Raw genomic sequence first — 25,946 nt, 5'->3', positions numbered from 1 at the left:
AGAATAGGGCTTAACAGTCTGTAGATGAGCTTCAGAAATGTATTGTGAGTCCACATTTTATATGGTGTCTTTGTATTGAGTCAATAAGTGGGAATTAAATGTGCTCTTGGTAGCTTTCCTCTGCGCTCTCCTCTTTCTTGTCGCTGAGTGAATTAGAAAAAGAGGTTCATGTCAGGCAAGTTGCCCTTGGGCTCACAGAAGAGAGGGAAAAAGAGAGAGGCAGCTGCATGAAGAGCTGTCTTCTCAGCTCAGATGGTCAACGCTGTATCCTTAACCTTTCCACAGTGACATGAGTAAAGCGAGAGATTAATTAATTGACACTGGAACGGTCCCATGAAACAAAATGTTTCGTGGGCCATGTTAAAGTACTTTGGGCATACTGGATTTGATAGGGTTTATTGATTAGTGACTCAACTGGCTTATTGTTGAGATTTCTAGCCTTGGAAACTCTGTTTCTGACTCATATGCTTCTTTGGAAGCCCACTCCCTCAGCTGTAACTGCTAAAGATGCAAGACAAGTGAGCAAATAATGCAATATTCTCCAATTTGAAAAGCAAAAAAACAAAAAACAAAACAGGCAAGAGTAGCTTCACGGCATGCTTCTGTTTGATTTATCAGTTGATTGACTTGCTTAACCCCTCTAGTGTTGCAATATGTTGTCATTCACAGCTTATATAATCCATTGTTCCAGCTTTTTGCTTAGCAGTATAAGTTTTACATGTTTGTCTACTCAGACGGTACACCTTTGACTTTTAACAACGTGACTTTAAGCAAACAAAACACCTCTCTGGAAGCAGCTGCTCGAAATGAAGACTAACAGAATTACTGCCAGCCGTTTTTCCATAGAGCTTTTTTCTTTCTGCCACAAACAGTAGAGGAGTTTTCCCACTCAGTAGCGATGCTGCCGCTCCTGTTTCCAGAGTTTTAATGCTGTCACATATTTAGACAGTGCATTTCCTACTTAAAGCCATATAATTGTAAAAAAATAAGATAAAATTTAAAAAAAATTAAAGAATATGTATATTTCTGTTCATGGTTACACTCAGCTATTGTTCGCCACTTCGTAGAATTAAACTTCAGGTGAAAGCCAGTTGTCAAAGCCTCACCACCTCATTGTGTCTGAGAGCAGTGGGTCTGGCCACTCTGCCGTCTCCGAGGATCTTCTTTTTTTTCTTTCTTTTTTTAAGGGGCCACTCGAGGTGTCTCTGTGTCTCTCCTTTTTTTTAATCTTTCTTTCTTTCTTTTTCTTTTTTTTAATAACCAGACGCTTAAAGATACAATTACATTCGACTTTGTGGGATTTTCTCCTGGAAAAATCTCCACCTGTGTGTCCAGGTCTAAGTGACGTTGCGTCGGTGCAGGGAGCTCCTCTCCATTCCCCGGGAGCGGCAGAGACAAGCGGGTCGCGGAGTGTGCCGTTCTCGCTCAGTGCTAAGATGTCCCGTTTTAAAGCGGATTTATTTGTCTGCAACAGGCTACATTACCGGCTGCTACCGACGGAATGAACCACTGAAGCCCAAGGTGAGAGGCTCAGGCAGCCGATTTATTTCTTTAATTGATGTCCAGCTGGATGGAGGGGCGCATAAACTTTTAAAGCTTCGCTACGACGCGCGCCAAGTGGGCGACCAAAAGGTGCGTCGTGATAAGAGAAAGTAAGGCGACTATTTTGAGATCACATGCTATTTTTTTTTTTACCTTTCAGGTTCTCTTTGCTGTGCTTTCATTCGGCACCACACTCTCCCGTGCGGAGAGATGCTCTAATAAAAAGCGGTACCTTTTCTGTGGTACACCCAATATGAGATCAGGTGTAGCCTGAATGCCGCTGTCCTACTAAGAAAGTGCTGTTTCACACTTTCTTCGAACAGAAAGATTTATCTTAAAATCCCGCTCCAAATCACTTGTATACGTTGTTTAAAGGACACGTGGATGCGCTGTAGGCGCACAGAACCAAAGCAGGAAGCATTTCCACGTCTAACTCGAAACGAATCAGTACTGCTGCGTGCCGATATTCCCACTTTAAAGTCAAACTAAAAATTACAATAAGGCTCCACACTTGTCATCAAATAAATTTTTTTTCTCTCAGGTTCGTTGATCGATATTTAAAAAAAGAAAAAAAAAGCCTAACGAACGTTTTCTATGAAGTCTGTGTGTCTATTCTTTCCTTTTAACCACATCCTTGAACATTACCAGCCTTAACACAGGTTGGTTTCGGGTAGGGGGTGACTAGGGGCCTGTCTTGGCCTTTAGAGACTAGATAGACTGTAGACACTGGTTCAACAGTAAGGCTGTCAAGCTACTGTGAGGTTAACCTGTGCGCCAAGTGTCATGACCCGACTCCTTAACATCCCGTCTTCTCTTGCTCCTTGTGTTAAGAGGTGATAATACAGAACACACTGGGCGCTAGCTAAACAATAATTATTATTATTATAATTTTTTTTTAAAGTAGGTTATGACAGCCTTAAATTAATGTACACAACGTCGCTTCTTCACCCACAGATGTTAAACTTCGAATGTTAAACTCTGATAAACAGATTTTTATATTATTTATATCTAAGTAATCCCACGGACGTATTCACCCACAGTAACTGAGTTTATAAATTTTAAAATAGACACTTTCAGTGGTGCCTTCGCCCTTATTTTTTTATTTCCATTTTTTTTTCAGTCTTGGTTATATTATGCTAATCTGTCCCAATTTACACGTATTTGGAATTAAAACAGCCCATTTAACGAGGCGGGAACAGTGAACGTAGGGTACCACTGTTTTTATTTGCATCAGAGGGATTTTGGAGCAATTACGCACCATTTTGAACAGTTACAACACACATTAAATTCGCTTTACTAGAACTATAGCTAATAAATCTAATTATAAATAAGATCCTGGCATTTCAACACGTTCACACTTCACAATGGCTTTGCATGTGAAATCAAAAGCACAAATATTGGCTTTTTCTTCTATTTTTTTTCCTCTCACATGCTCGGATGGCTGTTAAGTAGTAACACCAAGAGTATGATCCCCCCCTCTATTTTGCCCGGATGCAATCATTCCTTTGAGACTATATTCACGCCCACATTTGTTGGATAATTTAACTCGATCAGGCGACTCGTGTGAACTCAACCAAACGAGGTTCAACTACAGGCAATCCCCCTCCCTTCTGAGTTTCTAACGGGTCCCGAAAGAGGATTGTGCGTGTTGATGTCTGTGAAGAAGGGGTGTGGGTGGGGGGTGGAGGGGTAAGTCGAAGTGGAGAAGGGCTGGAGGGGTGTGGAGAAAAACCATAGGTATGCGTGTGTGTGGGGGGGAAACACGCTGAGTGTGCGTCTCATCTAATAGAGCCTCGGAGCGCATTATCTTCCCCGTCATCTCCGTCTGTGCGGTTGGTGCTGCGCCTTGCTGGGGAAACGGCCAGGAGAAGATGCGTTGATGCGAGCGGATATTCTCAGCAGCCGAGACTAATTGTCTGTGATTCATGTCCCTGTTGAGTGGCTGAAACCTATTCATAGCCAGGGAGAAGGAGAGAAAGGGGAGAGTGGGGACGGGATCCGCGCAGAGATCCGCTCTCAGCAGTCTTTGGAAATATAGGAAGCAGATCGCAGAGAGGAGGAAAGCGCGCCAGCAGGTCAAAGTTTCTTTCGCGGTACTGTGTGTGTGTGTGTGCGTGCGTCTGTGTGTATGGGATGGGGTGGGGGGTTCCCTTTTCCGTGGACATCATCGTGCTTCAGGTTTGACGCCGTGATGGAATGACACCAGAAAAGAGGATGATGGACACTTTGGCACCGGAGTCTTGCTCAGAGATCCCCCGCGTTTCCAGCAGGCGCGGTGCTGACCGAGCCCTCAGGACGGTGATCAGTCATTTGTTTTGAAGTGGCAGGAAAATCCTCCTCTTGATTGAAACAAGAGCGAGAGATGGTGCGCACAGCGATTCCTCGGAGACTGACGTGCGTACTCATCACGTTCCCGTTAAGGAGCGCGTCTTAAAGAGCTTCATTCTTCGTTCATGTTCATTCTGCTGCTCTGAACTTGTTGAGCGGCGTTAAAGAGCAGCGGGACTCCCAGAGAGGCACTCAAAGAAATGTGAGTTTTCCATTTGCTTGTGAAGTTTACTTTTTCTTTTGTGCGTTGAGTAATAATTTTTACACTCCGGTTAATAAATTCCAACATTGCTGGAAGTTGGTGAGTCTGGCTTATATGCATTTATCTCCAGCAATAAACAGCTAAGGATGGGGTAGGGAGCTGTTGGGCTTTGGTTTCTGGACAGCTTGACAAAGTTTAAAGCAAAGAAGACTTGTTAACATGTAGAAATAAGGTGCCCTTGAATTCATCCAAAACATGACACAATTTCCTCAGGTCATTTTTTAGAGGCGCCCCCTTGTGGAACGTATTACAACGTCCTTGCTTCACTGCCATGTATAATTATATTAGTGTCACGCTGCAAGCAGTTACTCCACCTTTAATGCATCCTTGTGTTGTCTCTTGCATTTAGAAGCCTTTTTGGTATATTTGGTTTAGGTGTTGGTCACTTTTGCACATTTGGTAGCTCCTGATGTGATTTAAAGATGCTTCCTAGCCCCAGTGAGTGACACCAGGTCTGTCACACAGCAGTATGTGGCAGTACAGTTATGCTATTTTTTTAAATAATAGTTATAATCTTCAAGACTAGAATGGCTTCACCTTGAATTAGTCTAAAAAAACTTGCTGTTTTAAGCAGATGCCTTTAACCATTATCATTAAACATGAGCGCTCTTTGGTTCAGGCTCCATCCAAATTCTGACTGGAGGATCACAGTGTGCATTAGAGGGTTTCTGGATTTAGTTTACACTTCATACACAGCATCAGCTACACTTGCTTTTGGCATAAATGAGTGACTGATATCAGATTTGAAGTCACTTTGTGCTTTATGTGCTTTGTCATTTATATCTAATGCTATCAAAAACTCGTAGGTAACACTGAGCCATCATTTGTGTGGTCCAAGCGTCTGTCGCTTTAAACTGTGTGACTATTCCAACCTTTTCACAATACTGTCAGCTTGAGAGAGCTACCTGGATGAGCACATTCTTCAGAGCTAAAGTGGACATTTTGAGCATCCAGACATGTCACTGTGGTTGCAGAATAATGTGCTAGCAGCCTTTTTAGGAAAAGTGTCTTTAATAATGCATAAGGTGTTCCTGTGTCGCAAAGAGAAGCATGCTCGGTGGCGAGGGGAAGCAGAGAGAAGGAGGAGGGAGGGAGGGAGCAAGTAGGAGTGATCTTGTCTCACTGTCTCATCGGGTGCCCCACGCGCTGCTGTATATGTGCAGCTGGAGTAACTGACGCCCGAGGGCGTTCAGCTCGACTTGGGTCAGCATCGCCACAGTCACCCTGTCAAAAGTGCTGCTCCCGCACACACAGAGCACACAAGGCAGCTTGAGCAGCTCAGAGGAAGGGGTGGGGGTGGATGGAAAGAGGGAGTGATGGAGGACGGTGGCGGATACAGCTGGTGGAGGCAAGTGAAGCACGTCTTCTTTGGCCGTCAGGGACTTGTGCGCCTTCAGAGGCCTGACCTGTCTGGCTCCAGTAGATGCTTGATTCAAAGACAGACTGCAGCCACATCCTGTTTAAGGAATGATTACCTTAGAGTTCCAGCATGGCTTTTTGATAGCCAGCACTATCCAGTTTTCACTGCCTATTATCTTGTCCATTTTTCACTTTTTTTTTTTCCTGAGGGTGGGAAAGCTTCTCAGAGAAGAGCAACTGAAATTCTTAATGAATGAACATCAGGTTGACAGAACTCGTGGCTCTGTTCTTTTATTGCATCTGGTTCAGTCAGACATTTATCACACCAGGAGAGGAAAACAAGGGCCAGTGCAAGCCCAGTTAACAAAAACAGGCAAATTATTTGTCTAACCCCGCAGCGGAGCTTTAACTCTGAGCTCTTGTGAGTCAGCCCACTCATCTCCACCACACAGCCTCTTCATAGCTTTCAGCACTCCACCCATTTGCTACCTGTCATCATTATTAAAAGATCATAAGCCTGCCAATTGAAGGCGGCGACATTTTCAGAAGTGGAAAAAAAGTGCTAAGTGATGGACTGAGTCGGAGGCAAGCTCCGGGGATGCATTATAGGCGTGCTCACATGAACGCTGGTTGTCATGTTTTCAGGGCCATGCTCCACTCTCCGTATGTTTATTCATGAGGACAGCGGCCCTATTGGCAGGTTGTTAACAGGCAAGATTAGGGATTCTGAAAAAAAGCAGGCAGAGAAATCTGGTGAGCGGCGTGCAGAGAGCAGGCAGGAGGGTTTTTTCTTTCCTGAAGCCTAGCCAGCTTCTATCTTTATCTATCTTTCATCTGTTTCCGACTATCTGCCATCCTGTCTTTCTCCCCTTCTCACTCCTGCGTTCTTGTTTCTCTTATAGTAAGGCACTGGTAGGGAATATGAAACAGGTGGAGTCAGAAAAGATGAAAGCAGGTAGCGACAGGACAGAAGCAGGGTCAGAAATTGCCCTTGAAAGTGCATAAAATGTGTGAAATTAAAAATGAAAGGCAGGAAAATAGCTCAAATATCAGCTGTAAGCTCATAATTTTTCCACCGCACCCTGTCCTGAGTGCACCCTTTAGAGCTAAAGTGGACACTTTTTACATTTTGGGATATTATTACTCATCAAATTGCTTTATAATGTGGCAGGTGTGTAAGTACTGCCCCCTGTGGGCCACTGTAGATGGTTTGGAAGTGATTATGACCTGATAGTTCTTTTTGGTTGGGTGACAAAATGGCCTCTTTTGTTCACAGACGGACTAAAAAAAATAAAAGAAATGCTGCCCGAAGCAGTGGAGAATGTTGGCAGTCAATCGCAGGAGAAAATGCTGAACCCACACAAACCACTGGTCAACAGAAATGAATTTTCAATATAAACAGAAATTAGAAAGCGGAAGAATGGAGAATTAAAGTGGGGCAAAAGCACTGGATTTAGATTTGGACGTACACATTTAGGGCTAGAGTGAGAAAGAAGGAAGAACTACAAACTGATAAAGAGTCGTCCTTTCATTAGTTTATTTGATGATGTGCATGGTTTACAAGTGACTCCCACTAGTAGTAAAGTGCAGCTCTGGGGACATGCGCGTAACTTTTTCCTTGTGATGAGGATAAACAGTCAGTGCTCGTGTGCTCCTCTGGGATGAAATGGAAGAGGACGCAGAGGGCCGTTTCTCAGCCCCAGAGAGAGGCGTTCAGTTGGGTGAAAAGGCTGCTTTTGATGGGTGGTGACCTCACCAACCGAACAACCCCATCCCAGTTCTACGGGGCCTCGTGAAAGATTCATGTGTTTAAATATAAAAGCTTGCAGGTTGCAGCACTGGCGGGTTGATGTCTACAGTCCCCTGATGTTTCAGACAGGCTGTGAGGAACTGCTGTACTGTATGTGGTTTATGACACTACCTGAACAAGGCTCTTGAATACATTGCTATTTTTCCCGGAGTGACTAACACTTTTTGTTTCTAAGATTTTTTTTTTTTATCACACTCACACTTCTGTAAAGACCTTTAATAGAAGTTAAAGCTGCTTTTTATTTCCTACGCCCCACCTTAAAGTCACTGCTTTAACGCCTTGAAGTAATTTTTCTTTACAATCCAGTAGTAAGCATCTGTTGTTCTCCAGGCTCTGTGTTCAGCCCATTCAGGTTGACATATAGTAACTGTCTGTGCATTAAAGCACCAACACCTTAAATATGTTTAATTTCATCGGGTTTGTGTCATTATGGAAACAGCTGAGTGGAGACACAGCACAGGGATTCATTTGGACAAAGCAAATCCTCACATATAATATTTTGGTGAAAACGTTTGCAGTAAATGACGGCCTGAAGTCTTTGTCTCGCAGATATCAGCAGATGCTTGATGCTCTCTCTGGGCTTCACTGTAATCTCCTTGAGCTCGTGGGTTCTGTGGGGTGTCTGCTCTCAGCCAGTGGAGGAAATACCTCGTCTTTACTCTAAAATGTTCTTTGGTTGTTTAGGAAAACAGTCTTGCTGGATGATGACAAATTTTCCAGTTAGGTTTAACCCATCAGTTGAGTTTGTGCACCTCTGCATTGTGTCATGTGTGAAACAATCAGTTCCACCGGAAGCAGTTCAAAACAAAATAGCTGCAACTTCCATGTTTGATGCTCTGGGTGGAGCTGCTTATTTTTTAGTTTTCCTGTCTTTCTTCTTTCTACGTTTAGACAAAACTTGCTCCCTCATTTCATACACTTGTGCTCCAAAACTTTCTTTTTGGATGTTTATGTGAGCTGCAGGTGGCCTTTCTGTTTTTGAGGCTTACCGGGGTTTTGCATCTTGCAGCAGGTCCTCTGAGCATCTGCAAGAAGTCTTCTCTTGATTGTTGACACTGAAACCTGTGCACACACATCCTGGAGTACCTTCTTGACTAACTGCGCAGTCATAAAGGGTTTTTCTTCAGCATGCAAATTAAGATCTGTTCAGCTCCCAGACTTGTGCTCTCCAGTCTACTGGGGTTTTTGCGTCATTCTCCCGTACAAATCTGCTTTTCAGAAAATGCACCCACTGTTGACAAACTTCTTTAAATCCTTATGTAAGATTTTTGAGACTTATTATTTTGCACGGTCTGCCCTAAACCCCTCATGTTCACTAAAAAGTCTACCTTCAGTCTAAATGGCAACTCCACTCCGACCCACACAGTAGGTCTTTTGCACATACAGTCATATCGAAACAACGTCCCTGCTGAAGAAACAAAGAAACAGTTATTTTAACTTAACAAAACAGAGCAGAAGCAAAATAATGTATGGCTGTATGTGTAAAAATCTTGATAATTCCATTTCTCAATCTAACATGTTCATGTTTTTAAGCTTATTTCTATTCAAAACGTCAAATCAAATCAAATCAAATCACTTTTATTGTCACATCACATGCGCAGGTACACTGGTACAGTACATGTGAGTGAAATTCTTGTGTGCGAGCTTCACAAGCAACAGAGTTGTGCAAAATACAATAACGTAAAACAAGCAAAATATAAAAATGGCTAATCTAAAAAGTAATAAATATATGTACAATATGTAAAGGTATATACAGGGTGGGCCATTTATATGGATACACCGTAATGAAATGGGAATGGCTGGTGATATTAAAGTCCTGTTTGTGGCACATTAGTATATGTGAGGGGGCAAACTCCTCAAGATGGGTGGTGACCATAGTGGCCATTTAGAAGTCGGCCATCTTGGATACAACTTTTGTTTTTTCAATAGGAAGAGGGCCATGTGACACATCAGACTTATTGGTAATGTCACAAGAAAAACAATGGTGTGCTTGGTTTCAAAGTAACTTTATTCTTTCATGAGTTATTTACAAGTTTCTCTTTGTTCACACCCATTGACATGTCGAAGAGGTTAACACGTGAGGAGCGGATCGAAATTGTGTTGATATCTGGTGAACGCAGTAACCGGGTCATTGCAGCAGATTTCAATGCAAGACACCCTACGAGACCATCTCCCATGCTACAGTTAGCAAACTGCTTGCTAAGTTTCGTGAAACTGGTTCAGTGTAGGATTTGCCAAAATGTGGACACAAGAAAACTGTCACTAATGAAGAAACACCAGTGGCTGTCCTAGCTTCATTCAACAAGAGCCCACAGCGTAGCACTCGCCGCATGTCACTGGAGAGTGGCATTAGTCGAACATCCCTTCGGCGGATATTAGCTACTCACAAATGGCACCCTTACAAACTCCAGCTACTGCAGCATCTCAACGAGGATGACCCAGATCGGCGCACAGAATTTGCAGAATGGGCAAAACAAAAATTGGAACAGGACCCTCAGTTCACGCAGAAGATTTTGTTCAGTGATGAGGCAAACTTTTATGTGAATGGTGAAGTTAACAAACAAAACTACAGCTATTGGTCTGACACTAACCCACATTGGATGGATCCCTCCAAGACTGTTGGACCAACAAAAGTGATGGTTTGGTGTGGTATATGGGGTACAACGATAGTGGGTCCATTCTTCATCAATGGAAACCTCAAGGCCACTGGATATTTGAAATTGCTACATGATGATGTGTTTCCCTCTTTATGCACTGAAGCTGGCACGTTCCCTGAGTTTTTCCAGCAAGATGGTGCACCACCACATTATGGGTGCCAGGTCCGAGCATTCCTAGATGAACAGTTTCCTGGAAAGTGGATTGGTCGTCGTGGGCCAGTTGAATGGCCCCCAAGGTCTCCCGATCTGACCCCCTTAGACTTTTATCTTTGGGGTCATCTGAAGGCAATTGTCTATGGTGTGAAGATACGAGATGTGCAGCACCTGAAACTACGGATACTGGATGCCTGTGCTGGCATTTCTCCTGCGGTGTTGCTATCAGTGTGTGAAGAGTGGGAGAAGAGGGTTGCATTGAAAATCCAACACAATGGGCAGCACATTGAACACATTTTATAAGTGGTCAGAAACCTGTAAATAACTCATGGAAGAATAAAGTTACGTTAAAACCAAGCACACCATTGTTTTTCTTGTGACATTACCAATAAGTCTGATGTGTCACATGGCCCTCTTCCTATTGAAAAAACAAAAGTTGTATCCAAGATGGCCGACTTCTAAATGGCCACCATGGTCACCACCCATCTTGAGGAGTTTGCCCCCTCACATATACTAATGTGCCACAAACAGGACTTTAATATCACCAACCATTCCCATGTTATTACGGTGTATCCATATAAATGGCCCACCCTGTACATTACTGAATGTGTATACTAAATATGTTTTTCTACGTGTGTGTGTTTGAGTGTGTATATAGTATGTATATACATGTTTTACAAATGAAATAAAGTAAACAATAAAATAAGATATATAAAATATACAGAGGTTGGTATGTGCAAAACAGTGGTATTTATATACAGTATGGAGTGCATAATGTTGAAGTTCCAGTAGTGAGGGTGAGGTGTCTATGAAGTGTTCAGCAGTCTGATGGCCTGATGGAAAAAGCTGTCTCTCAGTCTGCTGGTACGGGACCGGATGCTGCAGAACCTCCTTCCTGATGGAAGTAGTCTGAACAGTTTACGTGCTCCATTTGTCGTTGCTTTACTAGGATGTTTGGCCTTCAGTATATTTCACAGTGGGTGTGCGTGTGTGTGTGTGTGTTGTTTTCATTTTTACCTTTTGAAAGTTTCTCTATGCTCATTTCAACTCTGTTTAACCCATTTATGTTGATGCTGGAATTTGATCAATTCTTTCACACTGATGAAAAGTGCGAGGCTACAGTGGCAGGGTTTCTTAACTTTAAAAAAAAAAAAAGCACTGGTGGAAATATGGTTTCCTATGATTAAAGTTTTAAAAATGTATGCTCTTAATGACCAGAACGATGAAAGGAACAATAAATTCTAAAAAGAAAAAAGAAAAAAAAAGGTTTTCCAGAGCAGAAAGAAATAATGAGAGATGTAGATGGGGTTTGGGTTTGGGTAGAATTGTATTCTGATCAGCTAATAATGTGTTTAAAATGATAATGTGACACAAATCTAGACGAAAAAAAGAAATCTGTGATACAAGTACGTGCAACTAAATAACTGTTCGAGTTGTCAGCCCAAATCTGTTTCTCGCCATATCGAGATTTTATTTTATTTGGATTGATTTTAGGAATTGTGGAAAAAAAGAAAAAAAAAATTATGAGAAATGTAAGTTTGAGTGTAATTCATGCTGCCACTTGCAGAGCGCTATAGAGAGCAACATGGAGAATAACAGATGCCAAAGCAAATTATATGCTGCTACTTTGTTAGGGAAGGCTTCTTAGAAAGCTGCGTCACAAGTGGAGCAATGCAGTTACTGACACTTGTGTTGTTACCACAGCAACTCATGCAGATTGGTTCTGGTACTGTCTGGATACGCAAATCTGATCCGATCACTGGCAAATACGAAAGTCAGCAGTCTGCCCTTAAGATCTGATCTGAGAAACAAATCCGATTTGCCTTCAGTCAGAACAATGCCAAAGTCAACCTAGTAAGGATCTGGAGGTAAAGCTAATTAGTGCGATTGTTTAAACGTTTAAAACTCCAAAACCAATTCACTCTGTGAATTCAGCATTGCCTCTCAAGCCTAGAAAAGAACATGATGCACATATTTGGTGTCGCACATCTATAGTGTGTGAAGATGCTCTGTTGGTAGCTTTGTATCCCTACAGCCAGTGTGCACTGGTTTATTTTCAGTACTTGTCCAAACTTACCTGAAGTGCCTGGACCTGGATGTGTTATTCCATTTTTTTGGTCGTAATCTTTCCCTTTTTATCTTTTCAGTTGATTTTTTGTTTGTAAACTCCCATCGCAGACTGTGGAGATTTATTTTATTTTATTTTGGTAAACATCAGCATCCCCTTGACATTTTTGAATAGAAAATATGATATTTGTTTTTATGAAACAGAATAGACATAAAATACAAGTCAAAGATAATAATATAAAAATAGGCATACCCATAAATACCATAGCAACCTGAGGGGCACCCACAGACATGGAGCTGTAGTTCTTACCATTTTTCCAAGAAGCTGCATTTAAAAGTTTTATAATACTCTAATAATTAGAAATATCATAATTAAATCAATAAAAAAATTAAAGCAACTCTTTCTTCCCAATATGAGATCATAGGAATTTATATTTCCATGACTGGATTTTTTTGTGGCTAAAAATAAAAAGTAACAATTAATGAGTGAAAACCTTAAACATTATCATTGTTTCAGACATTTGTTAACAGGATAAAGATGTGAGATCCAAACTTTTATTAGGTATAGCCTCATTTCTAACATATCTGTTTGTGTTTCCACCTCTAACAGAAGAAATGCTGTGGGGGTTTTCTTTATCATACTGAATATATTTTTTCATCAACTGGGACAGGTCTTGTGACGTATTTAAACTTTTGCTAATGACTTGATTGTTTTTTAAACGTACATTACAACTTAATACATCAGTGTAATAACATTTTTAAAAAGTAGTTTTGTAGCGATTGAGCAATATGCAGTTCTGTTGAAAGAGAAAAGCTATTTTTTAAAGAGTTTTAAAATAATACTTTTTTTTCTACATCCGTTCCTCTCTCATATTCAGCGACCTCCCACTGTTACTTGCCATGTGCATACGATGCAGTATATATTCCTATACGTGGAAGAATTTTCAGGCTTCCTCCGAGCGCGCCTCCTCTGATGTCCTTAGACCTTGATCGATGGTTGGAGGAAGCAGCCTGCCCTAAAATAAACCCTTTTCTCACTTAAGATGCACATCCACACTTCTTCCATCTGCTCTCCTTTTCTCTCTCTCACCTCGTCTGCTTGGGGCGACAGAGGGTTATAAGCAGGGAGTAATGAGAGGAAGGGGCTGCTGTGTCCAGGCTAGTGGAGTAATAATGACCCTGCTTTTGTGATCTCTATTGCTTGTTATCGAAGCCCTCGCCCGTGCTTGTTGTCTCATTACCCATGACTCGAACCACTTTTTATCCAGAGGTTGCACGTGAGGCATGCGCACACACTATTACACACACGGACACTTTCCAGCCATCTCTTTAGTCTCCTTCTTAACACGGTAATATTATGTCTCTTAATGGGAACAGGGAGCTCTGTGCCAAGAGTTCGTCTGGATAATTGGCTGCTTCCTCACCTGCTGACATCTCCCCCATTGACATTCTTACATTTTACATTTAAGGTGCTTCAGTTCCCCCCCCCCCCCAACCTCTTCCTCCCTCCTCTGTCCACTGACCTGCAATACTTTACTTTATATTTCACATTGTATTTCTCACTTATTTTACCTGCAAAATTTAATTCTTTCCACTAATTCTTGTAATGGATTTTTTTTTTAGAATGAGTGCTAAAGCTCAGGATATGTGCTTTAGTGATCAATTGCAGTTATTTTTTTCATCTTATCTTGCCCTGTTTTTAGGTACCTTGCATATGCTAGATTTTTCTGCTTATATCATCTGGCTTCCAACATTATTAATGGATGTTTTCCCACTTTGTGCCTCTGCTGCTTTGCACAGTGTATTTGTATGCTACTGAGTCTTTGCCCCTGACCTTGACTGTTTCTAAAAATTATGATTTACATTCAGTCGGATTGAAATGACTCCAAATGCCACAGTGTGAAACACAGAAGCATCGCATATCTACCCTACTTTGGTACAATGCGTCCAATTTACATTTTAAGAGGCAAATAAAAATAGCCTTATTGCTACATTTGCATGTGAAATAGAACTAAATATGTCTTTACACTGTCCTTAGTGGACTCCCTTCATCTGGGCATTCATCTCTGTCTCTATTATGCTTATACTCATCTACTCATTTGAACACATCTTTAGGCTTCAGGTAGACCATTAAATGTGACTTCAGCTTCTATAGAAGTGTATTATTTTTTTCCACATACTGACTTTCTCACACTCTCACACTACACTTCCTTTTATAATCCTGTCACAGCTTGTGCTCAGCTGCTTCTTAGCACATTTTGATAATTCTGAGCTTTAGTTTTTATTCAACTTCTCCCTAAATTAATAAATAAATATATATATGTGTATCTATATGTGTGTGTGTGTCTGTAGTATGATAATATGATCCAATTTTACCCATAGTATTGCCCTTAGGGTTTATTAAACATGGCTGTGTTAATCTAATCTAATCTAATCTAATCTAATCTAATCTAATCTAATCAATTGCAATTAAAGTTAGCAATTAAAACAGTACTGCACCATCAGTGAACATCAGAGATCGCTTAGACCTAATTTAGTGTCCGTTAGGTGAAAGTGATCAGGCATGACTACAAACTGTGTTTTGTTGCTGCACACGTACTCTGAAAAAGCAGCACAACAGAGACCAGAGAAGGAGCCTTCAGTCTCCAAGTCTGCTCTCCATCAATCACTCTCAGTTGGGCTGCTGTTTGAAGGCAGGAAGCAGGAAATGTTCACATAACCTACGACCTTGGTCATCTGGCTTGCTTTTTGAAATATAAAGATAAATGTGGGTCGGAGACAGCTTTACTTCAAAGATGTTTTAAATAAGTAAAAAAGAAACCTAAATTCACAAAAAGGGGAATAAAAAGCATATGTGGAAAAAATAAATAAGAGAAGGCTGAAGACAGAAGAAAAAACGAGGCCATAGCCCACAATGGTTGGCAGTTATAAATGGATCCTATAGACGCTATGAAGTAAATCACTGTATGTGATATAGGACTGTGGCTCCTGCAATGGACAATCCACCATCTGTGAGACTCCTTTAAAACTTGTGAACAGTCATGAACTAGTAGTGCTGAAATGTGGGACAATATCAAAAGTGGCCACTTCATTTTTGTGGAGTACGGTTCACTCTGTCCTTCAAAAAGGCAGCTTTAATCACTTGGTTTATATCAGTATGGATCAGATAACTGTTACATTTATTTGTAATATTCTGGTTGCATAGACAAACCCATGGAAAGGAATTTGGAGTATTCATGAGTATTTCACTGTCTTTACGCTCATTGTCTTGATTTCACTGTTTTGATTCATTCTCACAAATCTCATGAGTATCTCTTCATCTCATCTTTTCAACTATGCACTTATTACATAAAGATTTAGCAACCCTGTTTCTGGGTCAAAGCCTCTACTACCTGGCTGAGGATATTGTCTTGATTAAGTGTGATATGCCATGAATACAGTATTTTGGAGCTCCATGACTCATTATCCAGTCATCATTAATTACTAACCTGTAATGTTGTGGTCTGGTAGTCTCAGACACTCTTGAAAACAGTTTTGTCTCTTTCTTCTTGCCATAGGACGTTTGGTATTATTGGAAGACACTGAAGGTCTTTGCTGATCACACACACACAGGTGCTGTACCTTTACTGAGAACATTTTAACTTCCTATAGTGTTTTTGTATTGTGGTGGCTTCTAATGATCGGTCACAAGTTGGTATAATATCTGCTAACGAACTTTCATAAACAAAAAACGTAGTAACAGAGAGTGCAATGTTCTGCGTACAAATTACCCAGAATTCTTACATATACAGTAGTATACTTAGACATAGCACTAGCTAGAAAGCTTACCATTTTACCTCTAACTCAGCTCCATCAGTCAGATGAGCTTACAGGGTGGTGAGATGTCTGTCGTCTGCCCATCTCTCCATAATTTGAAAGAATTGCTGCTCCAATCAGAATTTAATCAAAGTTACACACAATGGGTCTTCATCCAAATTGTGCTCAAGGTCAAGGTCACTTTTACCTTTTTCAGTGGATTTTTAATTCTCATTCGTTTGTGCAGTACAGCCAGCTATTGTCAAGAAAACGTTTCCACTTTCTTTGTGTACTTCACACATTACAGTAACCTTTGAATAGTGATGGATGGTGGGCCGGACGAGCTAGCTTTTTATGGACCCCTTGGATGCTATGCTCGATTGTAACAACAAGGAGAGCTCTCCCAGGTAAAGATAGTGGAGCGTTTAATGGAGCATTTGATGGGGCTTTTTGTTTTTTCTTTAATGGATTTTCATTAATCAGGTAGATAATAAATAATATTACCTCTTTATTCTCTGTGTCCTTCACACCCTTCACAGTTTCTACAAATGTTACATCAGCTTTATCGGGGAGTCAAAATGTGTCTTACCATTGCCTCCAAGTGAAAAAAAAAAATCAATCAATCTCTGTTTGAGTACATTTAATCAAGAACTTAAACCCTTGAACTGGAAAAAAACAATATTTATATATTATTAATGACAACACGGACATAAAAGCCTCCCATGACTCCCTGTTGGATCATCGACTCCAGTGCGCATGATAGCTGTTAAAGTATCATAATACTCCCGATGTTGCCAACTTTTATTTTTGAACTACTTCAGGGTTTTTCACTACACAATTGATTTCAACTGTACAATATCACTTTTTCCATTCCCCTGTGCAGCTGACACAGTACAAGTCCTTGCTACCTTGCACAAAATGTTTTATCTGTAAGATCAAATTTAGCATCAATACACTGAACCGATTGGTACTTATTGGTATTTTTGTTTTCATATGAACATTGGTGTGTTTGCACATGTATATGCACCAATACAAAAGTGCACAAGCATGTCTGTGTTTTATAGATGTGAGGTTTTTTGCACATTTTCCCTGCTGTAACTTGATTTCTTGCTGTATTATCCCATAAAGCACTGATATAAAGTGGTGCTAACCAAAAAGAGAAACTGAAATTTGCATTTAGCTTAAACCATTAAGCAGCCATTTAGAGTACTGTCCAGTATTTATGATTAAAGCAGCACTGAGGTGAATGGTTTCCATGAATGAACAATACATGAAATTTCTTTATGTTCTGCATGCTATTTGTCCTTTTTTCCTATGCATTGTATGGTGTTTGAGTTGACTGAGGTGAAAGGAGAGTGTAATGGTTGTGGGAAAGCTGTAACACTGTAGGCTTAATACCGCTGAGTGTGATGAGGGTTTGGCGTGAAAGCAGCAGGATCCAGTTTACCCCGATGGCCTCGCTTACTGATTTTCTGTGTTTTGATCGACAACCAACACCAGCACGGCACCCTTTTCTCGCACCCATCCAACTTTCTTTTCACACGTACACCTTTTACTCATGACGTGGCCCCAGCTAATGTTCTCTCACTGTCAAATTCTATTCCCATAAGTGAGGTATATTCACCCCGCCTCTTCTTCTCCTTCTCCTGTTTCTCTGCAGTGCCAGATCGTCACGCAGGACGAGTACCATGATTGACAGCCAGGCAAGCTGAGGAGACCCGTCACTCATCTTCCTATCAGCGTGTCAGAGGGCTATCTCCGTCTTGCCTCCCCCCTCTTCCTCTTCCTTCTCTCCTCCACCATCCTCCTCCCTCCCTCGGTCCTGTCTTATCTTCTCAATGGGCTGGTAGCCTCAGCATCCCTCAAATCATCCACCGCCCCTCGAAAACCTGAAAGAGACAGAAATTGTACTGAAAAACACTTGTAAAGCAACCCTTGCTCCACCTAAAGGGAGTTTGGCATGCCTCCTCACTCTTCTTGAGTGAAGTGTAGTAAGTGGAAGTCGAAGAGCGATTCCTTGTTTATACACCCTTCAGAAGGAGATACGGCTCCTTAACAAGGAGCTGAGAAAGGGCCAGTCATGCGTTTCCACTTTGCGCTGACGCTGCAGGCACTGTGGACTGGTGTTTGCCAGGCAGCCATGCAGCACTACCCTGCTGCAGCATGGGGACATTACGATGTGTGCAAGTCCCAGGTTTATTCAGATGAAGGCTTAACCTGGGACTACATGGCCTGCCAACCCGAGGCAGCAGATATGACCCAGTACCTAAAGGTGACTCTAGATCCTCCCAACATCACTTGTGGAGACCCTCCAGAGACGTACTGTGCCCTGGTGAGTACGCTGAAAAGTGAAACTTTTTTTTTTTAAGTTGTACACCTAGTAGGGGGAAAAAAGACAACCTAAGGCATCTTTCTTATCTGTTCCTGTGTATCAAGTTGCTTCTCGGCTTGTTCAACCCCACAGCCATGACAGACACTTTCAAAAGCCTGTGTGACTCAGATACCTTACTGTGGCTGAAGAAATAGAGGCTTGTGCCCATTGACGTCATGTTCTGCTGTTTAGAGAGCTGCTTCTTGGTGTGCACTGCAAACACTGTCTGATGTGCTGTTGACACGGCAGAAAACACAGTATAATGTGACTTTTCAATGAAAACACAAGCGCTCACCTCTTTCTCTGCACACACAAAAGCCTCATATAGAAATACAGCTTCCTCAGTCGTTCTGCTTTCAGAGTAAAGAGACGTCCCAGCACAGCTTTGCTGTTGCACCCATGTTTGTGGATGAGTGAGTGGCTTAAAAATTCAAACAGTTTCTGGATGGGTGAAATAGTGCACAGGTGGACTAAAAATATAACAGTGCGGTGCATGATGGTATATGCACAATGTTTTTACCCATGCAGTAAGTGTTCAGACATATTAATCAGTCACACAGCATTCCTCATTATTATTTTGTTATTTTTTTGGGAAGCTCTGAAAAAAGATGTTAGATGTTCTTCTTTGAGGAAAATGTTTTCTCATATATAAACATTTTAATGCTGTGACCTGCGGGGCAAAATTGTAGGCATCAGCAGGATTTCTTACTGTATTTATTTTCTGTTTTATGATCGAAAAACACTTTAAAGTGGAGTCGGAATAAATAAAATAATTAAACACATTTTAGAAAATTATCCAACGAGTATTTAATATCACAACAAATTCAACAAGGAACTGCCCAGCAAATGATGGGGATGTTTTGCGGGATCAGACTGATTTAAAAAAGCAAAATTCAAAGCAACGACTGGTTGATTGGTTTACCCTTTCAAGTGTCAGCGATGGTGTTGATTCTGCAAATTATATCGCAATCATGAAAATTACAAATTCCTGATGGAGCTGAAAGTGAAATGAGCAAAAGATGCATATTAGGTCAAGTATTTAATTAGCAAAACACCCTCCTCCTTATTTCAGGTCCTTTTAGCTCTGAAGCTCACAGCTGGTCGCCTCAGATTAGCGCTGAATGATGAATCCATTTTGGGCCACCGTGTGTTACCAAATCATCAAAGATTCTCTCAGAACAAATGTACTCCTCAACGGCTTCAAGAGCTCTTTAGATAAATAGTGAGATGTTCCAGGAAAAGTAGTAACTTGAGGAGTATAAATAGACACTCGCCATCAGCAGAAAGTCAGCTGAGGGGAGAGACAGAGAAACAGAGAGGGATTAACAAAACACAGATGACAAAGGCAGTGAGAATGATCAACGGAGAAGTGAGAAGGAGTGAACGTGAGGGAGACAGAGACTCCGAGGACCGTGTGCGAAGCATATGATGACTGAAGAACTAATATCTCGAGTGTAGGGAGGCAAGGAGGCTCTGAAATGTGAATAATTCAGCATGTTTTGTAGCTAATGTGTTTTATTCATAGGACACATTATTCAGCCCGACATCTCTGAGGCACTTTTGAAAAATGCTGACTCCTGTGATTGGCTGACTCCAAGGTTGGTTGAAGGCAAAGTGAGTTAGAGGGCATGGGATTCCATATCTGCGAGGTCATTGTCAAAATGCAGCCACCCTCTGCTTTTCTTTCCCCTCCGGGTGACTCCCTGACCTCTGGGCGATCCACATCTGAGTCTGAAGCGTGTCGTAGTATCTGTGCGGCCTGCCACGGCTATGTTGTGGATAAACTGGCTGAATCCTGGACGAGCAGCAGCAGCCATCCGTTTTTGATCTATGTTCTATTTCTAGACTCACTGAGAGGGAGTTTGTGATTATTAATGTCAGCCTCTTAACAACAGTCTGATTATCGCTTATTGAATTAGCGCGAGTTTGTGCCGCGCTGTCGCCCTCGTGTCTCCGGCAGTCGATGTGATAGGAGTGCTTCAATTAAACAGGCAGCGGTTAGCTCCCACATAACCATTTCCTCTCTCTTGCTGCACTGTGCTGATCGCAAATCACACAAACATCAATGAAATATGACCCCTGCTGCTTACCATGGAGTCCAATTCTGTGCAATTGGTTTATGTTTACCCCAGGCAGTAACGTGGCTCCGAATCAACATTGGAACAATTATCATTGATATTTCAGCTACTCTGGCTGCCAATACGCTGCTACAATGCCAATAGTGGTTTGTATCATAAGTCAAATCACGGCAGATCCGGGGCAATTATCATTATGCTGCATTATCGGAGAATTCCATCTCTCTGGTAATTGATTTTGCGCTCGTAGAGGCGGGTGTATTTTAAAGCGTTGTGTCTGCTTCCTGGAGTGCTGAAGGTAACAGACACCGAAGCCTGACGAGAGGAGACCGAGACAGAAAGAGATGCAGTAGCTCGAGGGCGTGTTGGCTTATATGAGCGTGGTTATCTCGCCTTCATCCCAGGGTCACAGATAAGGGAAGACAACATCACACACACCACCCTCCCCAGTAAAGACTTTTTAATTCTCCTTCTAGCCCAGTGACCTTTTCCTTAGCAATAAGCTGGCATTCACTGAACTCCGGCACATGAATCTGCCATCATATGAGTTTTCACGGTCCCCTCCAGTTAGACTCAGACTGGCCTTTAAAAGCCTGGATGGCTCTCACAGCCTCAGCCTGATGGTCGGGTTTGTGCAGCGTTCACGAGGGCATCTTTGAGCTCATACAAAATTAATGTGCAATCTCCAAAAAAGCCAGTTCTTGCGCAAAAGAATTAACTTTGATGATTGTGTATTTGGAAAACCTTAAAAACATAAAACAGCTGTATATTTATAAAACCAATGGAAGTAATTATGTTGCATTTAGACACGTCTTTGTTTCCCAGTACAGGTTGATTAAACCGAGAAGTAGCTGCGTTTCCTCTATGTCTAGCCGCCGCATCACAGTCAAGAGCACTCAAGGGAATTATCAGCGTTTCATTTACCTCGCCGCAGAGCTTTTTGAGCTATAAAATGATCGTTCAGCGTAACGCACAGTTTGGTTCTTCTTTGATGCACGTGGCATTAAACATAAATGAGGCTACTCAGTAGGTGTGGATATATAAATTAAACTGTGTTTGGAAACCATGCTCTTGCATGCATTGATGTCCTTCTGCATTCCCGTGCAAGTACTGGATGCTTCTCTCGGTGCCATCAATTTACAACCAGGAAGTGCTGATGAATGCTGAAACCTGAGTCCTGCAGGCCAGTACATTTCATAGCCAATCACATCTAAATGAGGAAGCTATGGGGATTGTTAGGAGGTGGTGCAGTGTGTGCCTTTTTACCCCATTTCAGCCTCAATCAAAGGGCTGTAAAGCTGTGTCAGAGGACAGTATACCACACATGGCGTTGTAACTAATTTGGATAATTCATTAGAAACTGATTTAGGCTTTAAAATGTGAACTTTGTTAACCATTGCCATTTCTAAGCCTGCAAACATACCCATCTCAAGCATTTTATAGCATGTCATATTTTATTTTTTCCCCCTTAAGCTGCAAATATGCAAGATATATATTTATTTTTTTTAATCAAAGTTTGACTTATTGTGTACATGTTTAAATCCCAGTAAAAAAAGAGCATATATAAACACATAATTCAACCCAGTTAGTAGGCTTACTCGCAAGGACATAAAATACAAGACTTTAGTACTTTAATCAGTCTCTGTTGTAGGATTATATTGCTATACAAAGGCCTACAGAACAATGAAAAGGCAATTCCCTCCGCTGAGAATCTATAGCTCTCTTATTGATGCTCATCAGGGAAAGCCAAAGGGTTTAGACCTTCTCTGAACACTCTTGCCCTGCTAAGAGACCCTCATGATCCGAACACCAAGTGCTGCAAGATCTTCTACAAATGGCGCTGCCAATTTCCAAGAGAATTGATTGGTCAGTAGTTGGTGCTTTTATACTTATTGATTTGTTATCTTGAACACAACCTGCTTAGGAGTATTTGTTTGTGCTTATGGCCAGTACTAGGAAGGCTTTGAAATGCACAAGTAGAGAAGGAAGCAACAACATGAGAAATATAATATGAGTTATATACTACATAACGTCTTTATACAGAAAATAATATCCAGATTGTAATCGTCAACATTTTCATTTGCAACTTTAATTTACTATGTGTTTTTTCACTGGTAATTGTTCCATTATTTGGTAATTAAGGTATGTTACTCCCTAACACAGACATATTGTACCTTTTTACTTTTCAGCGTGCAGAGTGTGAGCACCTGTACCCCTGTGCTTACCAGACAAGATGGTACATTCCAGTTAACCTCTGGCTGAGATGAACCGTGCATCTCTTGCTTGATTTTTCTACAGATTTAAGATGTTTTTCTTGAACCTTGCCAGGATTAATGTTTTTTTAATCTATTTTTCTGTAACAACGACTCTTTTTTTCCCATTGTAACCTGCTATTCGATGTTGCATCTTGGTCATCCTTTTAGATGAGCTTTTCTAGATGTGTTAACCAGTGAATGGGAGGCAAGGTTGTTGTGAGCCCCCATAGATTTACTCAGAGGTATACAAATCTCACCTCTTCCTAAGCTGATCCCGATTAAAGGTTTGAGACAGCCAAAGCGTTTTAACTCTCCCATGCCTCAACCATCCCACTCCGCCAACGGGCTCCACGTTGACATTTCCTTGAGAAAACGAGTGCGCTGTCAGCAGCAATATGTCTCATTTCATACTGCAACGCTCAATGCAAGGGTTAGAGGAGGATGATATCGAGAGAAAAGAGACAGCTGCTTTTTCACAGGGCAACTGTGGCAGACTGTCTCATAAACAGTTTATATTGGATTTTTTTGTGAGGTGAGATTGCAAAAACAAGCACAAAGATGGAATTTCAGATGTGCTGATTGGTATAAAAAAGGTCAGATATCAGGAACATTGTAACAATTAAACACCAATAAAAAAAACATTTTCCATTCAGTAGAACTGTTTAACATTGGAGGACTAAATCAGTGTGATCCACTTTATGTATTGTCTTTCATCTTTGCCAAACAAGGGCAAACATTTATTGCAATTTTTGACAAAAGCACAAGACATGGGCCAAAACAAGCTAAAAGGAGTAAAAAAAAATGTGGATAATCCACAGATTCTTTCAGCATAGCTTATTGTTTCATTGTTTGATTACTGATAGCTATCTGGAGTGGCAAACAAAGCCTGAGTTATTATTTTTGTATAATTACCCAGCAGGCGATGTTTAAGCAGAATTTTTCACAGATGATTTTAATCTGCGCTCAAGGGAATTCTGTCTCTTTTCTGTGATTTAATTAGCCTAATCAACCCTCAGCAAACAAGTTGAGGCGAAGGTTGTACTCAGTATAGTGCGTATCCATTTTTGTATTTAACTTGACACACTTCAAACACTCTCCTTTATGGGCAGAGCGGTTTTCCTCACATAAGAGCCATAAAATTCACTTTATTGTTTCAACAAGCTACAGCTGAAGCCACATTCCCACAGACATGCCTGCTAAATACACTGTGCTGTAATTAGTCCATTTGCATCAATTTTGATGCTTGGATTTATTGCTTTAATGAAATAAGATGAACTGATGCATTGTGAACTGAAAATCAGCAGATTCGATATTTTTTTCAATTTCGTTTTTTGTTTTATCTGCAACTAAAAAAATAGATGACATTCTCTATATAATCAACAGGTAAAGTAATAAGTATGTATGTAAGTATGTACTCGATATAGTCTCCATAACAAGTGGGCCAGGCTGATTAAAGGTTTGTACAAACATTATCACAGCGATTATTGGCATCTGTTTAATTAAAAAAAAACATTATTGCTTTTTTATTATTCATATTTATCATCTCCCTGTGAATGCGATTTTACGTTCTCCCTATTGCTTTGTCTCACATGTCACGTTCAATGTATGTCACTTGTTCGTAACGGTCACCAAAATTCTTATCCATGATGGACGTCTGTTTGAGTCACTGCAAAATACAGAACAGTTGTTAGACTAGGAGTTGTGGGATCTGCAATTCCAAAAGTTACTATAAAAATATTTTACACTCATAACATGAGGTCATTCGTCATTAAAAAAACTGAATTATTCTATCAGCAACATAATGTCATGCACACTGATTTTAACAACACCAGGCTACTGTTTAACACTGTAACTTTAATGACACAGCTTGATTACTCTTTGGCATACATGTTTTTAACAAAACACATATTTATTTAAGTATATAATTTCATAAATTGTATATTGAAACTGTCAAACCCAGAATAACTCAAACAAACCACCAAGCTACTACTGTGTTAAATACATTTATTTATTTAGCTCCCTACTTTTTGTTCCCTTCTCAAGGCTTTTGGACTGCTTTGTGTGATTTCACATCATCTGAGCATAGAAAAAGACAATTATGCAGAGTAATCAGGACTTTTTAAATTTTACTGTATTTTATTTTTGTGAGAAAATTATTTTGTTTTCCTTTTTTAAGGATTTGAGCCGCCACTGTGACCAGAGTGCAAAATCGCTGGCGGTCCAGACTCTCTGGCAACAATAATTAAAAAATAAATAAATAAATAATGAAAAATACAAATTGGACATACTAATGAAGAAGCTACTTTTGGCTGCTTCCTTATGTACAAAGGGTGATATTAAATAAACATAACTGTTTAGTTATTATACAGACTAACAGATGGGTTTCTATAATGTCAGTCATGTAGTGTTAATGCTCATATTTAATGAGTTGAAACCTACAGCCTGCACACTTTTCCCCCGTGTTCTCCAAATATGAACCTTTCAATCTTTAATTTTGCAGCTTGATGAATTCAACTGCCGGCACGGTGAGAATAGATCTAATATTGTCTAAGACAGCAGATAACTGTTAGACACCCACACTGTAGCTGACCAGTGTGAAGATTACAGATACCGCAGTGAGGGGAGGATCTCATCATATTCTCTCCGACACATCCTGTGCTATAAACTTTGCATGAGCGTCGGGCACCGGCTGAATTTTTATCATTTTCTTATTTCCAAGCGCTCCTTCTCCCGAGCCTTCGAGCACCAATACGAACATGGGCTTGTCAGCCAGCCCAGACCAGGCTCAAGAGAAGTCCATTAAACAGGTGTTGGCAGAAAATCCCACTTCCTGTTATGGGCATGTTGCGGCTCAGCCTTGTATAGCAGTACTTTTGTTTTAAATTTCAGTTTCTGATATGAATTCGTGGAGTTTTGAGTGTATGGTTGCCACATCAGCTTTGTGCTATGATCAAGGATCCAGACACAAAGACACAACAGCAAAGTGTGTTTCCTCTAATGTAAGTAGCAATTACTAGAGAGTCAGGAAACAGCATGCTAGCAAAAGAATAAGAACAGCTAATTTTCTGATGTAACCAGTTAACCGCAGTGCGAACCTTGTATTCACACTGGATACAGAGCCTAAATTCACTTACTTTGTTGTGCTATCCATTTGTTTGAGTTTGTTGCCAAGTGAAACCGCACATACAACACAAAACAGTACCTTCTGTAATATTTCCAAATCAATTGGATTAGTGTTGATTTTATTATGCTGTAATTCCCTGAAGAGGTGC

General features: G+C 40.9%; 1 protein-coding gene across 6 annotated transcripts in view; it reads left to right on the top strand.

Moving 5' to 3' along the window:
- Nucleotides 1-1,159: 1,159 nt before the first annotated feature.
- The window catches only part of ntng1a (netrin g1a), a 119,728-nt gene continuing 94,941 nt past the window's right edge, over nucleotides 1,160-25,946 (top strand). For 4 of the 6 annotated variants that reach the window (XM_063484045.1, XM_063484044.1, XM_063484043.1 and 1 more), the window contains exons 1-2: nucleotides 3,302-4,072; nucleotides 17,634-18,305. In XM_063484045.1, the coding sequence (XP_063340115.1) occupies nucleotides 18,054-18,305 (252 nt within the window). In that variant the 5' untranslated portion in view covers nucleotides 3,302-4,072; nucleotides 17,634-18,053. Of the gene's footprint in view, nucleotides 1,522-3,301; nucleotides 4,073-15,771; nucleotides 15,791-17,633; nucleotides 18,306-25,946 lie in introns of those variants that run through there. The other 2 variants (XM_063484041.1, XM_063484042.1) reach the window with 2 other exon arrangements.

Source organism: Pelmatolapia mariae, linkage group LG9, assembly GCF_036321145.2.
Source record: "Pelmatolapia mariae isolate MD_Pm_ZW linkage group LG9, Pm_UMD_F_2, whole genome shotgun sequence".
In the NCBI taxonomy this organism is placed as follows: domain Eukaryota; kingdom Metazoa; phylum Chordata; class Actinopteri; order Cichliformes; family Cichlidae; genus Pelmatolapia; species Pelmatolapia mariae.
The sequence above is the reverse complement of the archived record's forward strand: the minus strand, read 5'-3'. Positions and strand labels throughout refer to the sequence as shown.